The following is a 23,486-nucleotide window of genomic DNA, read 5'->3' as shown; positions in this document are numbered from 1 at the left end:
CTTCGTGGTATCAAATAGATTTAACCTGAAATAATGTAAAAAAACAAACAAAAAAACAAAAAAACATTTGCTAGTGACAGTCCGGCTGCCGCCATTTTGTTTGAAGATCTGTTTTCCCATGACGTCACCTCAGGCCGCACGAGATTTTGCGTAAGATCTTCAAGCAAGATTGTGGCGTCCGGCCTGTCACAAGCAAATGGAGGCAGTAAGTATGATGTAATTTTTTTACTGTTAACTTTAAACTATGTTATTACTCTCAGATGCCGCAATTATTTATGAACGTGGAATTTCAGGGCTACAATGATGGGGAGCAATGCTATCACAGCTACCTGTCATTGCACCCACTACTAGCAAAAAACAGCACTTTCGCTAATCTCTATATATCACCCAATTTAAAACTCTCAAAGATTCAAGTCACATTAAGTATTATGTGAAGGATTTGATTGTTTACTTAATTGTCTGTAGTCCAAATGAAGTAAAAAAATGCAGCTATTCTAAATTACAGGTTAGCATGTTGCTGTAGACTATTTTAGAATCAATTGGCGGCCTTGCATTTGTCATTTTAGGTAGGGATTAGTCTTTAGAGAGTGAGCAGTTAATTAGTAGACTAGAGTCTGCATCAAGAATGACTCACAGGAGGAATAAGAATAGGTCACACGAATGACCTAGTAGTAGAAAGGCAAGCACATACCTTCTGGTTAATACCCCATGGAGTAGCAGAAGCTCTGTAGTGCTATAATTGTGATGGAAAGTAAATGAATAGAGATTTCCCATCCTGTTAAGAGGACGCAATGCTTGAACTGTCAGGATGTTCCATTACTGAGATGATAAAAACACTTTAATAATGTTTAACTTTCTAGTTTCCAGTAGTGTTGTCATCCCTTATGTAAGCTCCAATACATATTTAACTGGAGGGTAAATAGGTATACAATTTTTCTAAATGCAGCAAACCTAGCACTGTGAGACACATTTATAAAAACTGCACAGGGATATAATTGCTGAGGCAAGTCTTCACTTATTTCCATTGTATGTTTTGGTTTATAACCTGCACAATAATTTGACGATATATATCTCTATTTCTTTACTATATAAGAATTGATTTAAATTTGCTTTACAAAACGCTGAAGAAAGAAAGATTTAGATCAAGATATTATATAATAGCTGACAATATCAAGACTAAGTAGTGGTTAGTGGCAGAAATATGTTAACTCATATAGCAAATTTAGGGGGCTCCTTCATTATACTGAACTATATCAGGCTGCATACCCCTCAGAAAAAAAGAGGACCATTTAGATTTTTATACTTAAAGTGGTTGTCTGACTCTCAGTGCAATTTTAGTTATGGGCCCAGACAGCTCTGCCTCAAGAAAGAAAGGCAATTACCTATTTACTAGCACTCTTTTCCATCACAGAGGGTCCATCCCTGGTGCTTGTGGTATGGAAGATCTATACCTGCTGCTTCTGGTCCCCTGTGGATCAGAAGTTCCACAAAGAGTGCCTTTCTTTCTTTATTCCCTTCTCTGACCTATAAGTAATACAAACCGGATTCCAAAAAAGTTGGGACACTAAACAAATTGTGAATAAAAACTGAATACAATGATGTGGAGTTGGCAAATGTCAATATTTTATTTGTAATAGAACGTAGATGACAGATCAAACGTTTAATCCGAGTAAATGTATCATTTTAAAGGAAAAATACGTTGATTCAAATTTTCACGGTGTCAACAAATCCCCCAAAAGTTGGGACAAGTAGCAATAAGAGGCTGGAAAAAGTAAATTTGAGCATAACGAAGAGCTGGAAGACCAATTTACACTAATTAGGTAAATTGGCAACATGATTGGGTATAAAAAGAGCTTCTCAGAGTGGCAGTTCTCTCAGAAGCCAAGATGTGTAGAGGATCACCAATTCCCACAATGTTGCGCAGAAAGATAGTGGAGCAATATCAGAAAGGTGTTACCCAGCGAAAAATTGCAAAGACTTTGCATCTATCATCATCAACTGTGCATAACATAATCCGAAGATTCAGAGAATCTGGAACAATCTCTGTGCGTAAGGGTCAAGGCCGTAAAACCATACTGGATGCCCGTGATCTCCAGGCCCTTAAACGACACTGCACCACAAACAGGAATGCTACTGTAAAGGAAATCACAGAATTGGCTCAGGAATACTTCCAGAAACCATTGTCAGTGAACACAATCCACCATGCCATCTGCCGTTGCACTGGGCCAGGGATCATTTAAAATGGAGTGTGGCACAATGGAAGACTGTTCTGTGGTCAGACGAGTCACGATTTGAAGTTCTTTTTGGAAATCTGGGACGCCATGTCATCCGGACCAAAGAGGACAAGGACAACCCAAGTTGTTATCAACGCTCAGTTCAGAAGCCTGCATCTCTGATGGTATGGGGTTGCATGAGTGCATGTGGCATGGGCAGCTTGCATGTCTGGAAAGGCACCATCAATGCAGAAAAATATATTCAGGTTCTAGAACAACATATGCTCTCATCCAGACGTCATCACTTTCAGGGAAGACCCTGCATTTTTCAACAAGATAATGCCAGACCACATTCTGCATCAATCACAACATCATGGCTACGTAGGAGAAGGATCCGGGTACTGAAATGGCCAATCTGCAGTCCAGATCTTTCACCTATAGAATAACATTTGGCACATCATAAAGAGGAAGGTGCAACAAAGAAGGCCCAAGACGATTGAACAGTTAGAGGCCTGTATTAGACAAGAATGGGAGAGCATTCCTATTTCTAAACTTGAGAAACTGGTCTCCTCTGTCCCCAGACGTCTGTTGAGTGTTGTAAGAAGAAGGGGAGATGCCACATAGTGGTGAAAATGGCCTTGTCCCAACTTTTTGGGGATTTGTTGACACCATGAAATTCTGATTCAACATATTTTTCCCTTAAAATGGTACTTTTTTTTTCAGTTTAAACTTTTGTTCCGTGATTTATGTTCTATTCTGAAAAAAAATATTAGAAGTTGGCACCTCCACATCATTGCATTCAGTTTTAATTCACGATTTGTATAGTGTCCCAACTTTGTTGGAATCCGGTTTGTATAAAATATTTAGTATACAGTGTGTAATTACAGGATTATTAATTCCCTAAAAATTTACCTTAAAAAGGTTGTTGAGGATCCCCTCATTCTTTCTACCCTAGTATGTTTGTCCTAATTCACCTGAACCATGCCACTCTGATCCTTCACATTGGTCCCCTTATGGCTGTATATATAAAAGTTACATCTCTTGGAAGGCGAAAAATAAAAAAAAATTGCTTGGTTCATTAAGACCCAAAACAGGCTGGTCACTAAGGGGTTAATAACTGGCACAAAAGCTGTGGCATATTATTCCAGCTTTATAAGATCTTTCAGTATGTATTTGTTCCTGCATTGTTCTGAATTTAAATGTGCACAATGCAACTAAAACTGCCAGATTTATTTCCCAAATCTATTGATATTTATTATGCAAATGTAATTAATTATAGCAGGGATGGTTGGTTTCCCATCGCGAAAAAGATGTGAAAAATCAAATGGCATATATTGTGGAAATATCCAGTAATTCCACACCATTCAACAAAATACATAAATGGTGAACAATCTCACATTTACTAGTAAATATATGAGGAAACTATATCATTTTTGACAATGTTGAAGGGGTGAATAAGCTGTTTAAATGGATTTTGTCCCTATGCTTTTGGACTACAATCTACAGTAATACATAAGTAGTAGGAATTCAGATTACTAGTTTTTATTTTCCTATTGCTCCTTTTTTTCCCACCGTTAACATTTAAAGCTGTGCTGAAAAACACTGTCATGGCTGCCATGCATGTACTGGGGTCCACTCCATTATGTTCGCATTGCACAGCAGTCTGGACTGTGTTTTATGTCCCAGCTCAGCCCCATTCTCTTCAATGGGACTCAGCTGCCCCTAGCCATGTGACCGATAAATGTAATATCACAGGATAGACCATCAATATAAATAACCACTTTAATTGGAATCCTCTGGAGACGCTTACCATCCATCTATTCTTACCATCCATATGGAAACCCTTTGGTGAAGTATTTCACCCAATGCAAGTCTGCTTCTAAATTCCATGTAATATTCTACTTGACCTAATGGTATATACATTTGATTGCACAATTTTACCTCCAGGTTTTACTTATATTTTACTAAGCAGTTTTTCAATGAAGATTTCAAAGGGGGTGTTCATACAGCAGCTTTTTAAACAGAATTTTGGAGCAGATAGCTATTGCCAAAACTTAAATACACAGACAGGAAGACAGTGAGAATTGGAGATAGATGTTTATTAATGGGCATTGTTCTAGATATGTTCATAAATTATTAACATTTTCTACTTTTATTTTTGTACACAGAAATTGGATTATGAAAGTAAAAGACTGTACTCCTTAAAAGTGGAAGCTGAGAATACTCATATTGATCCCCATTTCCACTATCTTGGTCCTTTTAAAGATACTGCAACCGTAAAAATATCAGTAGAAGATGCTGATGAGCCTCCTATTTTTGGCCGACCTAGCTACATGTTTAAAGTACATGAGGATATTGAACTTGGAACTATAATTGGAACAGTGATGGCAAGAGATCCAGACACCATTTCTAGTCCTATAAGGTAAATTTACTTTTACTGAGTGAAACCTTCAATGATTCTTTCCTTCAAGCTTATTGTGCAGTATAAGGAATGGTATTTCCTGGGATTCCCTGGTTAAATGACCCAATTAAGATATATATAGCATGATTTTCCATTTGCAGAAATGTCTACAAAATATACGCCATAGGAGAACATACTCTCTGCTGTCTTGGCATTCAAGAGCTCTAAATGGGTTGGATATAGTATTAGGAGACCTCAGCATGTCATGCTCAATTTTCCGGGGTATTTGGGGCACTTTTGATTTGGGTCATATTTATTTGGAGTCTTCGACCAAATCTGATGGCCAAATTGATACTAATAAGAATTTCAGGAATTTTTCTCATCTGTACTATTACTATGCTGCCATTTAATAGGGCAGCATATTATAGTGACTGATCAGCTTAAAGTCACAGTGTAACATTCAGCTATTTTATGTAACATTTTAAAATTGTGATTGTTGACTAGTGTTGAGCAAAGTTATCAAATATTCTACTTCGCCAAATTTCATTTCTTTGTATGTAACAGGCACAATGACAGAGAACGGTGATTGTGCCGTCCCTGTCATTGAACTCCTCAGATGCTGCGTTCATCACTGATCGAGTTATCTGAGATTAACATTGAAGGCTTTCAGGTACCATTCGGAACCGAAGCCGAGTTTGGTTCCAAGTTTTAAAAGGTTTTTCCACTTAAAAAATCTAATATCGAAGTTATACAATGAAGTCTCGCTTGACTTTGTGAATAACTGACCTCGCCTCATCGAAGGCAATACATTTTAATGCTGTATGGAGACAGATCTCCATACAGCATTAAAGGGGTTTTCTCATCTCAGACAATGGGGGCATATCTCTATGATATGCCCCCATTGTCTTATAGGTGCAGGTCCCACCACTGGGACCCGCACCTATATTGAGAACGGAGCCCCGAAAGTGAAGGAGAACGAACTATGCATGCGCAGCCGCCCTCCATTCATTTCTATGGGGCCGTCGAAAATAGCAGAGCGCTGGCTCGGCTATTGCCAGCTGCCCCATAGAAATGAATGGGAGCATGGGCCGGCCATTCACTTCTATGGGAGAGGTGGGGATTAGCGATTGGTGATGGACGGACCCTGAGAAATCTGGGGTCCTCCAGCCACAGCGCTCCCCTCTCCGTTCTCGATATAGGTGCGGGTCCCAGTAGTGGCACCTATCAGACAATGGGGGCATATCCTAGCGATATGCCCCCATTCTCTAAGATGGGAATACCCCTTTAATATGAAGTTGTGAACAAAATTACTTTGGATCTATGATCCAAAGCTCTCTTCACTTATCACTAATATTCACCATATCCAATTTGAGGGTAGAGGCTGCTGTGCCACCAGACATCATACGTCACCCCGTGCAAGATTTCCAATGGTATCCTAAATCAAGATGGCCACAGGGTCCTTTTCAAACACACATGAATAAGGTGAGTATTTTTTTTTTTGCCTTGCCATTTCAGGGAAAATGTATGTGTTACCATGAACCACAAGGAAATTAAGCTTTGAGGCAAATAAATTTTTTCCTGAGTCAGTTTGTTTTGACTTTGATTCGCTCATCACTAGTGTTGACCTATGATTATAACTACAAACCAGAACATACAATTTTTTTTTTTCTGCAGGATAAAAAATTTGATGATCTTGCTGAATCTGAAGTCAAAATTCCATATTTAATAAATGTAACCTAAAAGATATATAGGTATATGTTATGTGGTTCTATTTTAAATACACTGCCTGACCTCTCTTTTACAATTTAAGCCCAATGAATCCTGGCATTGTCATCTTGGAATATGCCCATGCCATCAGGGAAGAAAAAAATCCATTGATGGAATAACCTGGTCATTCAGTATGTTCAGGTAGTCAGCTGACCTCATTCTTGGAGCACATACTGTTGCTGAACCTAGACCTGACCAACTGCAGCAACCCCAGATCAGAGCACTGCCCCCACAGGCTTGTACAGTAGGCACTAGGCATGATGGGTGCATCACTTCATCTGCCTCTCTTCTTACCCTGATGTGCTCATCACTCTGGAACAGGGAAAATCTTGACTCATCAGACCACATGACCTTCTTCCATTGCTCCAGAGTCCAATCTTTATGCTCCCTAGCAAATTGAAGCCTTTTTATCTGGCTTGCTTCACTGATTAGTGGTTTTCTTATGGCTACACAGCTGTTCAGTCCCAATCCCTTGAGTTCCCTTTTGATTTGTGCATGTGGACATGCTCTTACTTTCGATATTAAACATAGCCCTGAGTTCTACTGTTGTTTTTCTTCTATTTGATTTCACCAAACGTTTAAGTGATCGCCAATCACGATCATTCAGGATTTTTTTCCGCCACATTTCTTCCTCGAATACAATGGGTCCCCACTATCCTTCCAGCTTTTAATAATGCGTTGGACAGTTCTTAACCCAATTAGTAGTTTCTGCAATCTCCTTTTCTATGTTTTCTCTGCTTGATGCATGCCAATGATTTGACCCTTCTCAAACAGACTAACATCTTTTCCACGACCACTAGATGTGTCTTTCGACATGGTTGTTTAATAAATGAGAAGCAACTCACTGCACTGGTTGGGGTTAAATAACTTGTTGCCAGCTGAAAGATAATTGCCCATGCAGTAATTATTCAATAGGAAGCTCATACGTATTTGCTTAGTTAAAGCCAGGTGGCAACTTTTTTTTTTTTTTTTTTTGCACAGGCAGTGTATATTTAAACATATATTGAATATTTGAAGTTTTTATTTTATTTATTTTTTATGGAAACTTGGTGGAAGCCAGCCATATTTATGAATACTTAAATACCAATTATAGTAATATTAAAATATATCTTATAAACATGTTTTTTTCTGCTAGGTTCTCTCTGGATCGACACACTGACCTTGACAGAATTTTTAATATACACTCAGGAAATGGATCAATTTATACAGCAAAACCTTTGGACCGTGAAATATCCCAGTGGCATAATCTAAGCATCATAGCTACAGAAATTAGTAAGCTATTTCATAATCATACTTGTTTACTGTGTATTCTTCATTGCACTATCATCAATTGCTCTAATCGCCAAAATCCTATTCTGTGACCGTAATATCTTTAAAAATGATGAGCTTCAAAGGAACAACTTACTTGTAAATTCAGACAGAGTGTTTGTTGAAACTCAGAATTTCCCTTAGGTCACACTTTGATTCTCTCTGATTGTCAATGCCATTCTTTCCATCTAAAGGCTTTTATTTTTATTCAATCTCTAAGTGGTGTACATGTAACCTTTGGGACAATGACCTATGAGGTCTGTGTTATTTCAATACTTTTTTCGCCCTAATGCACATTATTTAGTGGTTCCACTTTAATGATCACTATGTACGTCAGGGAGGATACATCACAGTTTTTTTGCGGCTATAAAAGATTGGTCTTATTATACAACTATTTTCACATTTTCATCACTTGAAATTGAAACAAGAAATGCTATGAGAGGCAATATTTTCCGTGTTTTTGTGCAAGTACGATATAATCTTTTCCTGTTTATCAAATAGCCTTTACACTAAGCAACTTTTTCTGTTTTGCAAAATTATTTGGTGCAACTCTGTTCTGTGTATTAAATATATAAGCCTCTGTCAAAAAAGGTGTAAACAAAAATATAATATCACATTTTCGTGTAAATATGTGAAGTTCAATTCCTACCCCCCCCCCCCCCCCCTGGTTAATATGCTAAAATAGGCGTAACTAATAATATATTCTATTTGCAATAATAATATAATATTCTGTGGCACCTTACACTTCAGTGCATACATATATACAGACAATCAGACAATACAGAGTAACAGACTAATTTGCATTTCAAAGGAGTGAGGGTGCAATCTTTGAGGAGATAGCAGTTATACTAGAGATAAAAGTATTTGTTTTGTCAGGGGCATGAACAAATCCTTAAGGCCACATAGCAAAATTTAGTATGGGCCCCCCGACTCTACGCAGTCTCCCAGTATGTATGTGTCAAGCACTCCCAGTCAATACAGAATGCAAAGCGCAACACACAAGATTTATGATGAATTTACATTTTTTAATGAGCAGAATAAATTTCAATGAACAAAATTGTAGAAGAAAGAAGTTGCCCTTGGTCTCACCCACTTTATCAAACTACTATATTTGGAAAAGTGGTGTTTATTCTGAATAACATATTTCTCAAAGTATTTACACCAGACAACTGACATAAACACATTGATAAATCACATACACCTGTAAATTCTTGTATTCATTCATATTAAGGATGAGCGAACCAGTTCAGACAAAACTGGGTTTGGTCCGAACTTTGCTATTTTTTAGATGGCATATGAACCCAAATATTTTCAGGTTAGTTTCGGACTAATCTGGTAAAACCATTTTAATACACCTATTGGTGGGGAAAAAAAGCACTAGGGAGGAAGAAGAATGGTTCTCACATGAACCTGAAAGGAAGTGGAGGGAATGGCTTGCCCTGATTGGCTCCCAGGCTGACAGACAAACTGGATGAGCCAATGAATGGTGCGGTAGGCAGTGAGGTGCCCTACCAGAATGAGCAGAAAGTCATTTTGTGTGGATTGTGAATAAGGGTGGTTGGGTTTTACAGTGTCTGCCAAAAAGACATAGGGAGACAGGGAGAGTGAAAAAAAAAAAAAACATTCAGGGACTACTGTTGGGCATGAATATTCGAATAGTGAATATTAATCGCAAATATCAGCACTTCGAGAATTCACTAATATTTAGAATAAATTAGATTTTCTTCTTTTATACCCTTTCTTGCCAACCACATTGTGGAGTACTTGGACGCGTGTGATGGAGCATTGTCCTGCATGAAAATCATGTTTTTCTTACCTTGCAGACTTCCAGAAACTGGCAGTAGGACTGGGAGTTGAGCTTGACTCCATCCTCAACCCAAAAAGGCCCCACAAGCTCATCTTTGATGATACCAGCCCAAACCAGTACTCCACCTCCACCTTGCTGGCGTCTGAGTCGGACTGGAGCTCTCTGCCCTTTACCAATCCAGCCATCTGGCCCATCAAGACTCACTCTCATTTCATCAGTCCATAAAACCTTTGAAAAATCAGTCTTGAGATATTTCTTGGCCCAGTCTTGACGTTTCAGCTTGTGTGCCTTGTTCAGTGGTGGTCGTCTTTCAGCCTTTCTTACCTTGGCCATGTCTCTGAGTATTGCACACCTTGTGCTTTTGGGCACTCCAGTGATGTTGCAGCTCTGAAATATGGCCAAACTGGTGGCAAGTGGCATCTTGGCAGCTGCACGCTTGACTTTTCTCAATTCATGGGCAGTTATTTTGCGCCTTGGTTTTTCCACACGCTTCTTGCGACCTTGTTGACTATTTTGAATGAAACACTTGATTGTTCGATGATCACGCTTCAGAAGCTTTGCAATTTTAAGAGTGCTGCATCCCTCTGCAAGATATCTCACTATTTTTGACTTTTCTGAGCCTGTCAAGTCCTTCTTTTGACCCATTTTGCCAAAGGAAAGGAAGTTGCCTAATAATTATGCACACCTGATATAGGGTGTTGATGTCATTAGACCACACCCCTTCTCATTACAGAGATGCACATCACCTAATATGTTTAATTGGTAGTAGGTAGGGATGAGCGAACTCGAACTGTATAGTTCGGGTTCGTACCGAATTTTGGGGTGTCCGTGACACGGACCCGAACCCGGACATTTTCGTAAAAGTCCGGGTTCGGGTTCGGTGTTCGTCGCTTTCTTCGCGCTTTTGTGACGCTTTCTTGGCGCTTTTTGAAAGGCTGCAAAGCAGCCAATCAACAAGCGTCATACTACTTGCCCCAAGAGGCCATCACAGCCATGCCTACTATTGGCATGGCTGTGATTGGCCAGAGCACCATGTGACCCAGCCTCTATTTAAGCTGGAGTCACATAGCGCCGCCCGTCACTCTGCTCTGATTAGCGTAGGGAGAGGTTGCGGCTGCGACAGTAGGGCGAGATTAGGCAGATTAACTCCTCCAAAGGACTTGATTAACTGATCGATCTGCAGCTGTGGATCATTGAGCTGCTGATCCTCAATTGCTCACTGTTTTTAGGCTGCACAGACCGTTTGTCAGTCTCATTTTTCTGGGGTGATCGGCGGCCATTTTGTGTCTTGTGGTGCGCCAGCACAAGCTGCGACCAAGTGCATTTAACCCTCAATGGTGTGGTTGTTTTTTGGCTAAAGCCTACATCAGGGTGAAGCTGTCACACCAAGTGCATTTAACCAGCAATAGTCTGTTCATTTTTTGGCCATATACAAAATCAGGGGCAAGCTGCGCCTGTCACCAAGTGCATTTAACCCTCAATGGTGTGGTTGTTTTTTGGCTAAAGCCTACATCAGGGTGAAGCTGTCACACCAAGTGCATTTAACCAGCAATAGTCTGTTCATTTTTTGGCCATATACAAAATCAGGGGCAAGCTGCGCCTGTCACCAAGTGCATTTAACCCTCAATGGTGTGGTTGTTTTTTGGCTAAAGCCTACATCAGGGTGAAGCTGTCACACCAAGTGCATTTAACCAGCAATAGTCTGTTCATTTTTTGGCCATATACAAAATCAGGGGCAAGCTGCGCCTGTCACCAAGTGCATTTAACCCTCAATGGTGTGGTTGTTTTTTGGCTAAAGCCTACATCAGGGTGAAGCTGTCACACCAAGTGCATTTAACCAGCAATAGTCTGTTCATTTTTTGGCCATATCCCAGTCTAATTCTGTCACTAAATCCATACCGGTCACCCAGCGCCTAAATACTAGGCCTCAAATTTATATCCAGCTAAATCTGTCCCTAGTGCTGTAGCTGGGCGAGTTATTTAGTGTCCGTTCAAGCACATTTCTTGTTCTGGGTTGAAATACAATTCCCAATTTAGCAATTTCATAATTTAGTGGTTCCTGCTATATCAGAGCTCTTTGAAATCTATCCCAAAAAGGGTATATAATATTGAAGGTGCACATAGGGTCATTCAGAGTAACTTCACACACACCCGCTACTGTGTATTTCCAAGTCTAATTCTGTCACTAAATCCATACCGGTGACCCAGCGCCTAAATACTAGGCCTCAAATTTAATTCCCTCTAAATCTCTCGTTACCCACCGCTGTACTGTTGTTGCTGGGCAAGATATTTAGTGTCCGTCAAAGCACATTTTTTGTTCTGGGTTGAAGTACAATTCCCAATTTAGCAATTTCATAATTTAGTGGTTTCTGCTATATCAGAGCTATTTGAAATCTATCCCAAAAAGGGTATATAATATTGAAGGTGCACATAGGGTCATTCAGAATAACTTCACACACACCCGCTACTGTGTATTTCCAAGTCTAATTCTGTCACTAAACCCATACCTGTCACCCAGCGCCTAAATACTAGGCCTCAAATTTAAATCCCTCTAAATCTCTCGTTACCGTTGTCCTGTTGTAGCTGGGAAAGTTATTTAGTGCCCGTCAAAGCACATTTTTTGTTCTGGGTTGAAGTACAATTCCCAATTTAGCAATTTCATAATTTAGTGGTTCCTGCTATATCAGAGCTATTTGAAATCTATCCCAAAAAGGGTATATAATATTGAAGGTGCACATAGGGTCATTCAGAATAACTTCACACACACCCGCTACTGTGTATTTCCAAGTCTAATTCTGTCACTAAATCCATACCGGTGACCCAGCGCCTAAATACTAGGCCTCAAATTTAATTCCCTCTAAATCTCTCGTTACCCACCGCTGTACTGTTGTTGCTGGGCAAGATATTTAGTGTCCGTCAAAGCACATTTTTTGTTCTGGGTTGAAGTACAATTCCCAATTTAGCAATTTCATAATTTAGTGGTTTCTGCTATATCAGAGCTATTTGAAATCTATCCCTAAAAGGGTATATAATATTGAAGGTGCACATAGGGTCATTCAGAATAACTTCACACACACCCGCTACTGTGTATTTCCAAGTCTAATTCTGTCACTAAACCCATACCTGTCACCCAGCGCCTAAATACTAGGCCTCAAATTTATATCCAGCTAAATCTGTCCCTAGTGCTGTAGCTGGGCGAGTTATTTAGTGTCCGTTCAAGCACATTTCTTGTTCTGGGTTGAAATACAATTCTCAATTTAGCAATTTCATAATTTAGTGGTTCCTGCTATATCAGAGCTCTTTGAAATCTATCCCAAAAAGGGTATATAATATTGAAGGTGCACATAGGGTCATTCAGAGTAACTTCACACACACCCGCTACTGTGTATTTCCAAGTCTAATTCTGTCACTAAATCCATACCGGTGACCCAGCGCCTAAATACTAGGCCTCAAATTTAATTCCCTCTAAATCTCTCGTTACCCACCGCTGTACTGTTGTTGCTGGGCAAGATATTTAGTGTCCGTCAAAGCACATTTTTTGTTCTGGGTTGAAGTACAATTCCCAATTTAGCAATTTCATAATTTAGTGGTTTCTGCTATATCAGAGCTATTTGAAATCTATCCCAAAAAGGGTATATAATATTGAAGGTGCACATAGGGTCATTCAGAATAACTTCACACACACCCGCTACTGTGTATTTCCAAGTCTAATTCTGTCACTAAACCCATACCTGTCACCCAGCGCCTAAATACTAGGCCTCAAATTTAAATCCCTCTAAATCTCTCGTTACCGTTGTCCTGTTGTAGCTGGGAAAGTTATTTAGTGCCCGTCAAAGCACATTTTTTGTTCTGGGTTGAAGTACAATTCCCAATTTAGCAATTTCATAATTTAGTGGTTCCTGCTATATCAGAGCTATTTGAAATCTATCCCAAAAAGGGTATATAATATTGAAGGTGCACATAGGGTCATTCAGAATAACTTCACACACACCCGCTACTGTGTATTTCCAAGTCTAATTCTGTCACTAAATCCATACCGGTGACCCAGCGCCTAAATACTAGGCCTCAAATTTAATTCCCTCTAAATCTCTCGTTACCCACCGCTGTACTGTTGTTGCTGGGCAAGATATTTAGTGTCCGTCAAAGCACATTTTTTGTTCTGGGTTGAAGTACAATTCCCAATTTAGCAATTTCATAATTTAGTGGTTTCTGCTATATCAGAGCTATTTGAAATCTATCCCTAAAAGGGTATATAATATTGAAGGTGCACATAGGGTCATTCAGAATAACTTCACACACACCCGCTACTGTGTATTTCCAAGTCTAATTCTGTCACTAAACCCATACCTGTCACCCAGCGCCTAAATACTAGGCCTCAAATTTAAATCCCTCTAAATCTCTCGTTACCGCTGTACTGTTGTAGCTGGGCAAGTTATTTAGTGTCCGTCAAAGCACATTTTTTGTTCTGGGTTGAAGTACAATTCCCAATTTAGCAATTTCATAATTTAGTGGTTTCTGCTATATCAGAGCTATTTGAAATCTATCCCTAAAAGGGTATATAATATTGAAGGTGCACATAGGGTCATTCAGAATAACTTCACACACACGCTTCTGTGCATTTCCAAGTCTAATTCTGTCACTAAATCCATACCGGTGACCCAGCGCCTAAATACTAGGCCTCAAATTTAATTCCCTCTAAATCTCTCGTTACCCACCGCTGTACTGTTGTTGCTGGGCAAGATATTTAGTGTCCGTCAAAGCACATTTTTTGTTCTGGGTTGAAGTACAATTCCCAATTTAGCAATTTCATAATTTAGTGGTTTCTGCTATATCAGAGCTATTTGAAATCTATCCCTAAAAGGGTATATAATATTGAAGGTGCACATAGGGTCATTCAGAATAACTTCACACACACCCGCTACTGTGTATTTCCAAGTCTAATTCTGTCACTAAATCCATACCGGTGACCCAGCGCCTAAATACTAGGCCTCAAATTTAATTCCCTCTAAATCTCTCGTTACCCACCGTGTACTGTTGTTGCTGGGCAAGATATTTAGTGTCCGTCAAAGCACATTTTTTGTTCTGGGTTGAAGTACAATTCCCAATTTAGCAATTTCATAATTTAGTGGTTTCTGCTATATCAGAGCTATTTGAAATCTATCCCTAAAAGGGTATATAATATTGAAGGTGCACATAGGGTCATTCAGAATAACTTCACACACACCCGCTACTGTGTATTTCCAAGTCTAATTCTGTCACTAAACCCATACCTGTCACCCAGCGCCTAAATACTAGGCCTCAAATTTAAATCCCTCTAAATCTCTCGTTACCCGTTGTCCTGTTGTAGCTGGGCAAGATTATTTAGTGTCCGTCAAAGCACATTTTTTGTTCTGGGTTGAAGTACAATTCCCAATTTAGCAATTTCATAATTTAGTGGTTCCTGCTATATCAGAGCTATTTGAAATCTATCCCTAAAAAGGGTATATAATATTGAAGGTGCACATAGGGTCATTCAGAATAACTTCACACACACCGCTTCTGTGCATTTCCAAGTCTAATTCTGTCACTAAATCCATACCGGTGACCCAGCGCCTAAATACTAGGCCTCAAATTTAATTCCCTCTAAATCTCTCGTTACCCACCGCTGTACTGTTGTTGCTGGGCAAGATATTTAGTGTCCGTCAAAGCACATTTTTTGTTCTGGGTTGAAGTACAATTCCCAATTTAGCAATTTCATAATTTAGTGGTTTCTGCTATATCAGAGCTATTTGAAATCTATCCCTAAAAGGGTATATAATATTGAAGGTGCACATAGGGTCATTCAGAATAACTTCACACACACCCGCTACTGTGTATTTCCAAGTCTAATTCTGTCACTAAATCCATACCGGTGACCCAGCGCCTAAATACTAGGCCTCAAATTTAATCCCTCTAAATCTCTCGTTACCCACCGCTGTACTGTTGTTGCTGGGCAAGATATTTAGTGTCCGTCAAAGCACATTTTTTGTTCTGGGTTGAAGTACAATTCCCAATTTAGCAATTTCATAATTTAGTGGTTTCTGCTATATCAGAGCTATTTGAAATCTATCCCTAAAAGGGTATATAATATTGAAGGTGCACATAGGGTCATTCAGAATAACTTCACACACACGCTTCTGTGCATTTCCAAGTCTAATTCTGTCACTAAATCCATACCGGTGACCCAGCGCCTAAATACTAGGCCTCAAATTTAAATCCCTCTAAATCTCTCGTTACCCACCGCTGTACTGTTGTTGCTGGGCAAGATATTTAGTGTCCGTCAAAGCACATTTTTTGTTCTGGGTTGAAGTACAATTCCCAATTTAGCAATTTCATAATTTAGTGGTTTCTGCTATATCAGAGCTATTTGAAATCTATCCCTAAAAGGGTATATAATATTGAAGGTGCACATAGGGTCATTCAGAATAACTTCACACACACGCTTCTGTGCATTTCCAAGTCTAATTCTGTCACTAAATCCATACCGGTGACCCAGCGCCTAAATACTAGGCCTCAAATTTAAATCCCTCTAAATCTCTCGTTACCCACCGCTGTACTGTTGTTGCTGGGCAAGATATTTAGTGTCCGTCAAAGCACATTTTTTGTTCTGGGTTGAAGTACAATTCCCAATTTAGCAATTTCATAATTTAGTGGTTCCTGCTATATCAGAGCTATTTGAAATCTATCCCTAAAAGGGTATATAATATTGAAGGTGCACATTGGGTCATTCAGAATAACTTCACACACACCCGCTACTGTGTATTTCCAAGTCTAATTCTGTCACTAAACCCATACCTGTCACCCAGCGCCTAAATACTAGGCCTCAAATTTTAATCCCTCTAAATCTCTCGTTACCCACCGCTGTACTGTTGTTGCTGGGCAAGATATTTAGTGTCCGTCAAAGCACATTTTTTGTTCTGGGTTGAAGTACAATTCCCAATTTAGCAATTTCATAATTTAGTGGTTTCTGCTATATCAGAGCTATTTGAAATCTATCCCTAAAAGGGTATATAATATTGAAGGTGCACATAGGGTCATTCAGAATAACTTCACACACACGCTTACTGTGCATTTCCAAGTCTAATTCTGTCACTAAATCCATACCGGTCACCCAGCGCCTAAATACTAGGCCTCAAATTTAATCCCTCTAAATCTCTCGTTACCCCGCTGTACTGTTGTTGCTGGGCAAGTTATTTAGTGTCCGTCAAAGCACATTTTTTGTTCTGGGTTGAAGTACAATTCCCAATTTAGCAATTTCATAATTTAGTGGTTTCTGCTATATCAGAGCTATTTGAAATCTATCCCTAAAAGGGTATATAATATTGAAGGTGCACATAGGGTCATTCAGAATAACTTCACACACACGCTTCTGTGCATTTCCAAGTCTAATTCTGTCACTAAATCCATACCGGTCACCCAGCGCCTAAATACTAGGCCTCAAATTTATATCCCGCTGAATTTGAATACAATACATTGGGCCAAATAATATATTTGTTGTTGTGGTGAACCATAACAATGAGAAAAACATCTAGTAAGGGACGCGGACGTGGACATGGTCGTGGTGGTGTTAGTGGACCCTCTGGTGCTGGGAGAGGACGTGGCCGTTCTGCCACATCCACACGTCCTAGTGTACCAACTACCTCAGGTCCCAGTAGCCGCCAGAATTTACAGCGATATATGGTGGGGCCCAATGCCGTTCTAAGGATGGTAAGGCCTGAGCAGGTACAGGCATTAGTCAATTGGGTGGCCGACAGTGGATCCAGCACGTTCACATTATCTCCCACCCAGTCTTCTGCAGAAAGCGCACAGATGGCGCCTGAAAACCAACCCCATCAGTCTGTCACATCACCCCCATGCATACCAGGGAAACTGTCTCAGCCTCAAGTTATGCAGCAGTCTCTTATGCTGTTTGAAGACTCCGCTGGCAGGGTTTCCCAAGGGCATCCACCTAGCCCTTCCCCAGCGGTGAAAGACATAGAATGCACTGACGCACAACCACTTATGTTTCCTGATGATGAGGACATGGGAATACCACCTCAGCATGTCTCTGATGATGACGAAACACAGGTGCCAACTGCTGCGTCTTTCTGCAGTGTGCAGACTGAACAGGAGGTCAGGGATCAAGACTGGGTGGAAGACGATGCAGGGGACGATGAGGTCCTAGACCCCACATGGAATGAAGGTCGTGCCACTGACTTTCACAGTTCGGAGGAAGAGGCAGTGGTGAGACCGAGCCAACAGCGTAGCAAAAGAGGGAGCAGTGGGCAAAAGCAGAACACCCGCCGCCAAGAGACTCCGCCTGCTACTGACCGCCGCCATCTGGGACCGAGCACCCCAAAGGCAGCTTCAAGGAGTTCCCTGGCATGGCACTTCTTCAAACAATGTGCTGACGACAAGACCCGAGTGGTTTGCACGCTGTGCCATCAGAGCCTGAAGCGAGGCATTAACGTTCTGAACCTGAGCACAACCTGCATGACCAGGCACCTGCATGCAAAGCATGAACTGCAGTGGAGTAAACACCTTAAAACCAAGGAAGTCACTCAGGCTCCCCCTGCTACCTCTTCTGCTGCTGCCGCCTCGGCCTATTCTGCTGCTGCCGCCTCGGCCTCTTCCTCCGCCTCTGGAGGAACGTTGGCACCTGCCGCCCAGCAAACAGGGGATGTACCACCAACACCACCACCACCACCTCCGTCACCAAGCGTCTCAACCATGTCACACGCCAGCGTTCAGCTCTCCATCTCACAAACATTTGATAGAAAGCGTAAATTCCCACCTAGCCACCCTCGATCCCTGGCCCTGAATGCCAGCATTTCTAAACTACTGGCCTATGAAATGCTGTCATTTAGGCTGGTGGACACAGACAGCTTCAAACAGCTCATGTCGCTTGCTGTCCCACAGTATGTTGTTCCCAGCCGGCACTACTTCTCCAAGAGAGCCGTGCCTTCCCTGCACAACCAAGTATCCGATAAAATCAAGTGTGCACTGCGCAACGCCATCTGTAGCAAGGTCCACCTAACCACAGATACGTGGACCAGTAAGCACGGCCAGGGACGCTATATCTCCCTAACTGCACACTGGGTAAATGTAGTGGCAGCTGGGCCCCAGGCGGAGAGCTGTTTGGCGCACGTCCTTCCGCCGCCAAGGATCGCAGGGCAACATTCTTTGCCTCCTGTTGCCACCTCCTCCTTCTCGGCTTCCTCCTCCTCTTCTTCCACCTGCTCATCCAGTCAGCCACACACCTTCACCACCAACTTCAGCACAGCCCGGGGTAAACGTCAGCAGGCCATTCTGAAACTCATATGTTTGGGGGACAGGCCCCACACCGCACAGGAGTTGTGGCGGGGTATTGAACAACAGACCGACGAGTGGTTGCTGCCGGTGAGCCTCAAGCCCGGCCTGGTGGTGTGTGATAATGGGCGAAATCTCGTTGCAGCTCTGGGACTAGCCAATTTGACGCACATCCCTTGCTTGGCGCATGTGCTGAATTTGGTGGTGCAGAAGTTCATTCACAACTACCCCGACATGTCAGAGCTGCTGCATAAAGTGCGGGCCGTCTGTTCGCGCTTCCGGCGTTCACATCCTGCTGCTGCTCGCCTGTCTGCGCTACAGCGTAACTTCGGCCTTCCCGCTCACCGCCTCATATGCGACGTGCCCACCAGGTGGAACTCCACCTTGCACATGCTGGACAGACTGTGCGAGCAGCAGCAGGCCATAGTGGAGTTTCAGCTGCAGCACGCACGGGTCAGTCGCACTACAGAACAGCACCACTTCACCACCAATGACTGGGCCTCCATGCGAGACCTGTGTGCCCTGTTGCGCTGTTTCGAGTACTCCACCAACATGGCCAGTGGCGATGACACCGTTATCAGCGTTACAATACCACTTCTATGTCTCCTTGAGAAAACACTTAGGGCGATGATGGAAGAGGAGGTGGCCCAGGAGGAGGAGGAGGAGGAGGAGGAAGAGGGGTCATTTTTAGCACTTTCAGGCCAGTCTCTTCGAAGTGACTCAGAGGGAGGTTTTTGGCAACAGCAGAGGCCAGGTACAAATGTGGCCAGCCAGGGCCCACTACTGGAGGACGAGGAGGACGAGGATGAGGAGGAGGTGGAGGAGGATGAGGATGAAGCATGGTCACAGCGGGGTGGCACCCAACGCAGCTCGGGTCCATCACTGGTGCGTGGCTGGGGGGAAAGGCAGGACGATGACGATACGCCTCCCACAGAGGACAGCTTGTCCTTACCCCTGGGCAGCCTGGCACACATGAGCGACTACATGCTGCAGTGCCTGCGCAACGACAGCAGAGTTGCCCACATTTTAACCTGTGCGGACTACTGGGTTGCCACCCTGCTGGATCCACGCTACAAAGACAATGTGCCCACCTTACTTCCTGCACTGGAGCGTGATAGGAAGATGCGCGAGTACAAGCGCACGTTGGTAGACGCGCTACTGAGAGCATTCCCAAATGTCACAGGGGAACAAGTGGAAGCCCAAGGCCAAGGCAGAGGAGGAGCAAGAGGTCGCCAAGGCAGCTGTGTCACGGCCAGCTCCTCTGAGGGCAGGGTTAGCATGGCAGAGATGTGGAAAACTTTTGTCAACACGCCACAGCTAACTGCACCACCACCTGATACGCAACGTGTTAGCAGGAGGCAACATTTCACTAACATGGTGGAACAGTACGTGTGCACACCCCTCCACGTACTGACTGATGGTTCGGCCCCATTCAACTTCTGGGTCTCTAAATTGTCCACGTGGCCAGAGCTAGCCTTTTATGCCTTGGAGGTGCTGGCCTGCCCGGCAGCCAGCGTTTTGTCTGAACGTGTATTCAGCACGGCAGGGGGCGTCATTACAGACAAACGCAGCCGCCTGTCTACAGCCAATGTGGACAAGCTGACGTTCATAAAAATGAACCAGGCATGGATCCCACAGGACCTGTCCGTCCCTTGTCCAGATTAGACATTAACTACCTCCCCATAACCATATATTATTGGACTCCAGGGCACTTCCTCATTCAATCCTATTTTTATTTTCATTTTACCATTATATTGCGATGCTACCCAAAGTTGAATGAACCTCTCCTCTGCCTGTGTGCTAGGCCTAAATATATGCCAATGGACTGTTGCAGTGGTGGCTGACATGAAGCCTGATTCTCTGCTATGACATGCAGACTAATTCTCTGCTGACATGAAGCCAGATTGTCTGTTACGGGACCTCTCTCCTCTGCCTGGGTGCTGGGCCTAAATTTATGACCATGGACTGTTGCAGTGGTGGCTGACGTGAAGCCTGATTCTCTGCTATGACATGCAGACTGATTCTCTGCTGACATGAAGCCAGATCGTCTGTTACGGGACCTCTCTGCTCTGCCTGTGTGCTAGGCCTAAATATATGCCAATGGACTGTTGCAGTGGTGGGTGACGTGAAGCCTCATTCTCTGCTATGACATGCAGACTGATTCTCTGCTGACATGAAGCCAGATTGTCTGTTACGGGACCTCTCTGCTCTGCCTGTGTGCTAGGCCTAAATATATGCCAATGGACTGTTGCAGTGGTGGGTGACGTGAAGCCTCATTCTCTGCTATGACATGCAGACTGATTCTCTGCTGTCATGAAGCCAGATTGTCTGTTACGGGACCTCTCTGCTCTGCCTGTGTGCTAGGCCTAAATATATGCCAATGGACTGTTGCAGTGGTGGGTGACGTGAAGCCTCATTCTCTGCTATGACATGCAGACTGATTCTCTGCTGACATGAAGCCAGATTGTCTGTTACGGGACCTCTCTGCTCTGCCTGTGTGCTAGGCCTAAATATATGCCAATGGACTGTTGCAGTGGTGGGTGACGTGAAGCCTCATTCTCTGCTATGACATGCAGACTGATTCTCTGCTGACATGAAGCCAGATTGTCTGTTACGGGACCTCTCTGCTCTGCCTGTGTGCTAGGCCTAAATATATGCCAATGGACTGTTGCAGTGGTGGGTGACGTGAAGCCTCATTCTCTGCTATGACATGCAGACTGATTCTCTGCTGACATGAAGCCAGATTGTCTGTTACGGGACCTCTCTGCTCTGCCTGTGTGCTAGGCCTAAATATATGCCAATGGACTGTTGCAGTGGTGGGTGACGTGAAGCCTCATTCTCTGCTATGACATGCAGACTGATTCTCTGCTGACATGAAGCCAGATCCTCTGTTACGGGAGCCTCTCTCCTCTGCCTGGGTGCTGGGCCTAAATTTATGACAATTGACTGTTGCAGTGGTGGGTGACGTGAAGCCTGATTCTCTGCTATGATATGAAGACTGATTCTCTGCTGACATGAAGCCAGATTGTCTGTTACGGGACCTTTCTCCTCTGCCTGGGTTCTGGGCCTAAATTTATGAAAATTGACTCTTACAGTGGTGGGTGACGTGAAGCCTGATTCTAGGCTATGATATGAAGACTGATTCTCTGCTGACATGAAGCCAGATTGTCTGTTACGGGACCTTTCTCCTCTGCCTGGGTTCTGGGCCTAAATTTATGAAAATTGACTCTTACAGTGGTGGGTGACGTGAAGCCTGATTCTCTGCTATGATATGAAGACTGATTCTCTGCTGACATGAAGCCAGATTCTCTGTTACGGGACCTCTCTCCTCTGCCTGGGTGCTGGGCCTAAATTTATGACAATGGACTGTTGCAGTGGTGGCTGACGTGAAGCCTGATTCTCTGCTATGACATGCAGACTGATTCTCTGCTGTCATGAAGCCAGATTGTCTGTTACGGGACCTCTCTGCTCTGCCTGTGTGCTAGGCCTAAATATATGCCAATGGACTGTTGCAGTGGTGGCTGACGTGAAGCCTCATTCTCTGCTATGACATGCAGACTAATTCTCTGCTGACATGAAGCCAGATTGTCTGTTACGGGACCTCTCTCCTCTGCCTGGGTGCTGGGCCTAAATTATGACAATGGACTGTTGCAGTGGTGGCTGACGTGAAGCCTGATTCTCTGCTATGACATGCAGACTAATTCTCTGCTGACATGAAGCCAGATTGTCTGTTACGGGACCTCTCTCCTCTGCCTGGGTGCTGGGCCTAAATATATGCCAATGGACTGTTGCAGTGGTGGCTGACGTGAAGCCTCATTCTCTGCTATGACATGCAGACTAATTCTCTGCTGTCATGAAGCCAGATTGTCTGTTACGGGACCTCTCTGCTCTGCCTGTGTGCTAGGCCTAAATATATGCCAATGGACTGTTGCAGTGGTGGGTGACGTGAAGCCTCATTCTCTGCTATGACATGCAGACTGATTCTCTGCTGACATGAAGCCAGATTGTCTGTTACGGGACCTCTCTGCTCTGCCTGTGTGCTAGGCCTAAATATATGCCAATGGACTGTTGCAGTGGTGGGTGACGTGAAGCCTCATTCTCTGCTATGACATGCAGACTGATTCTCTGCTGACATGAAGCCAGATTGTCTGTTACGGGACCTCTCTGCTCTGCCTGTGTGCTAGGCCTAAATATATGCCAATGGACTGTTGCAGTGGTGGGTGACGTGAAGCCTCATTCTCTGCTATGACATGCAGACTGATTCTCTGCTGACATGAAGCCAGATTGTCTGTTACGGGACCTCTCTGCTCTGCCTGTGTGCTAGGCCTAAATATATGCCAATGGACTGTTGCAGTGGTGGGTGACGTGAAGCCTCATTCTCTGCTATGACATGCAGACTGATTCTCTGCTGACATGAAGCCAGATCCTCTGTTACGGGACCTCTCTCCTCTGCCTGGGTGCTGGGCCTAAATTTATGACAATGGACTGTTGCAGTGGTGGGTGACGTGAAGCCTGATTCTCTGCTATGATATGAAGACTGATTCTCTGCTGACATGAAGCCAGATTGTCTGTTACGGGACCTTTCTCCTCTGCCTGGGTTCTGGGCCTAAATTTATGAAAATTGACTCTTACAGTGGTGGGTGACGTGAAGCCTGATTCTAGGCTATGATATGAAGACTGATTC

The 23,486-nt window shown here is 43.0% G+C and overlaps 1 protein-coding gene across 6 annotated transcripts in view; it reads left to right on the top strand.

Moving 5' to 3' along the window:
• The window catches only part of LOC122938086 (cadherin-10-like), a 516,432-nt gene that overhangs the window by 338,698 nt on the left and 154,248 nt on the right, over positions 1-23,486 (top strand). For 5 of the 6 annotated variants that reach the window (XM_044293379.1, XM_044293378.1, XM_044293374.1 and 2 more), the window contains 2 exons: positions 4,382-4,635; positions 7,517-7,653. In XM_044293379.1, coding sequence (XP_044149314.1) covers positions 4,382-4,635; positions 7,517-7,653 — 391 coding nt within the window. Of the gene's footprint in view, positions 1-4,381; positions 4,636-7,516; positions 7,654-19,939; positions 19,949-23,486 lie in introns of all 6 variants that reach the window. The other variant, XM_044293376.1, reaches the window with a different exon arrangement.

This window comes from Bufo gargarizans, chromosome 5, assembly GCF_014858855.1.
Source record: "Bufo gargarizans isolate SCDJY-AF-19 chromosome 5, ASM1485885v1, whole genome shotgun sequence".
In the NCBI taxonomy this organism is placed as follows: Eukaryota; Metazoa; Chordata; class Amphibia; order Anura; family Bufonidae; genus Bufo; species Bufo gargarizans.
The sequence above is the reverse complement of the archived record's forward strand: the minus strand, read 5'-3'. Positions and strand labels throughout refer to the sequence as shown.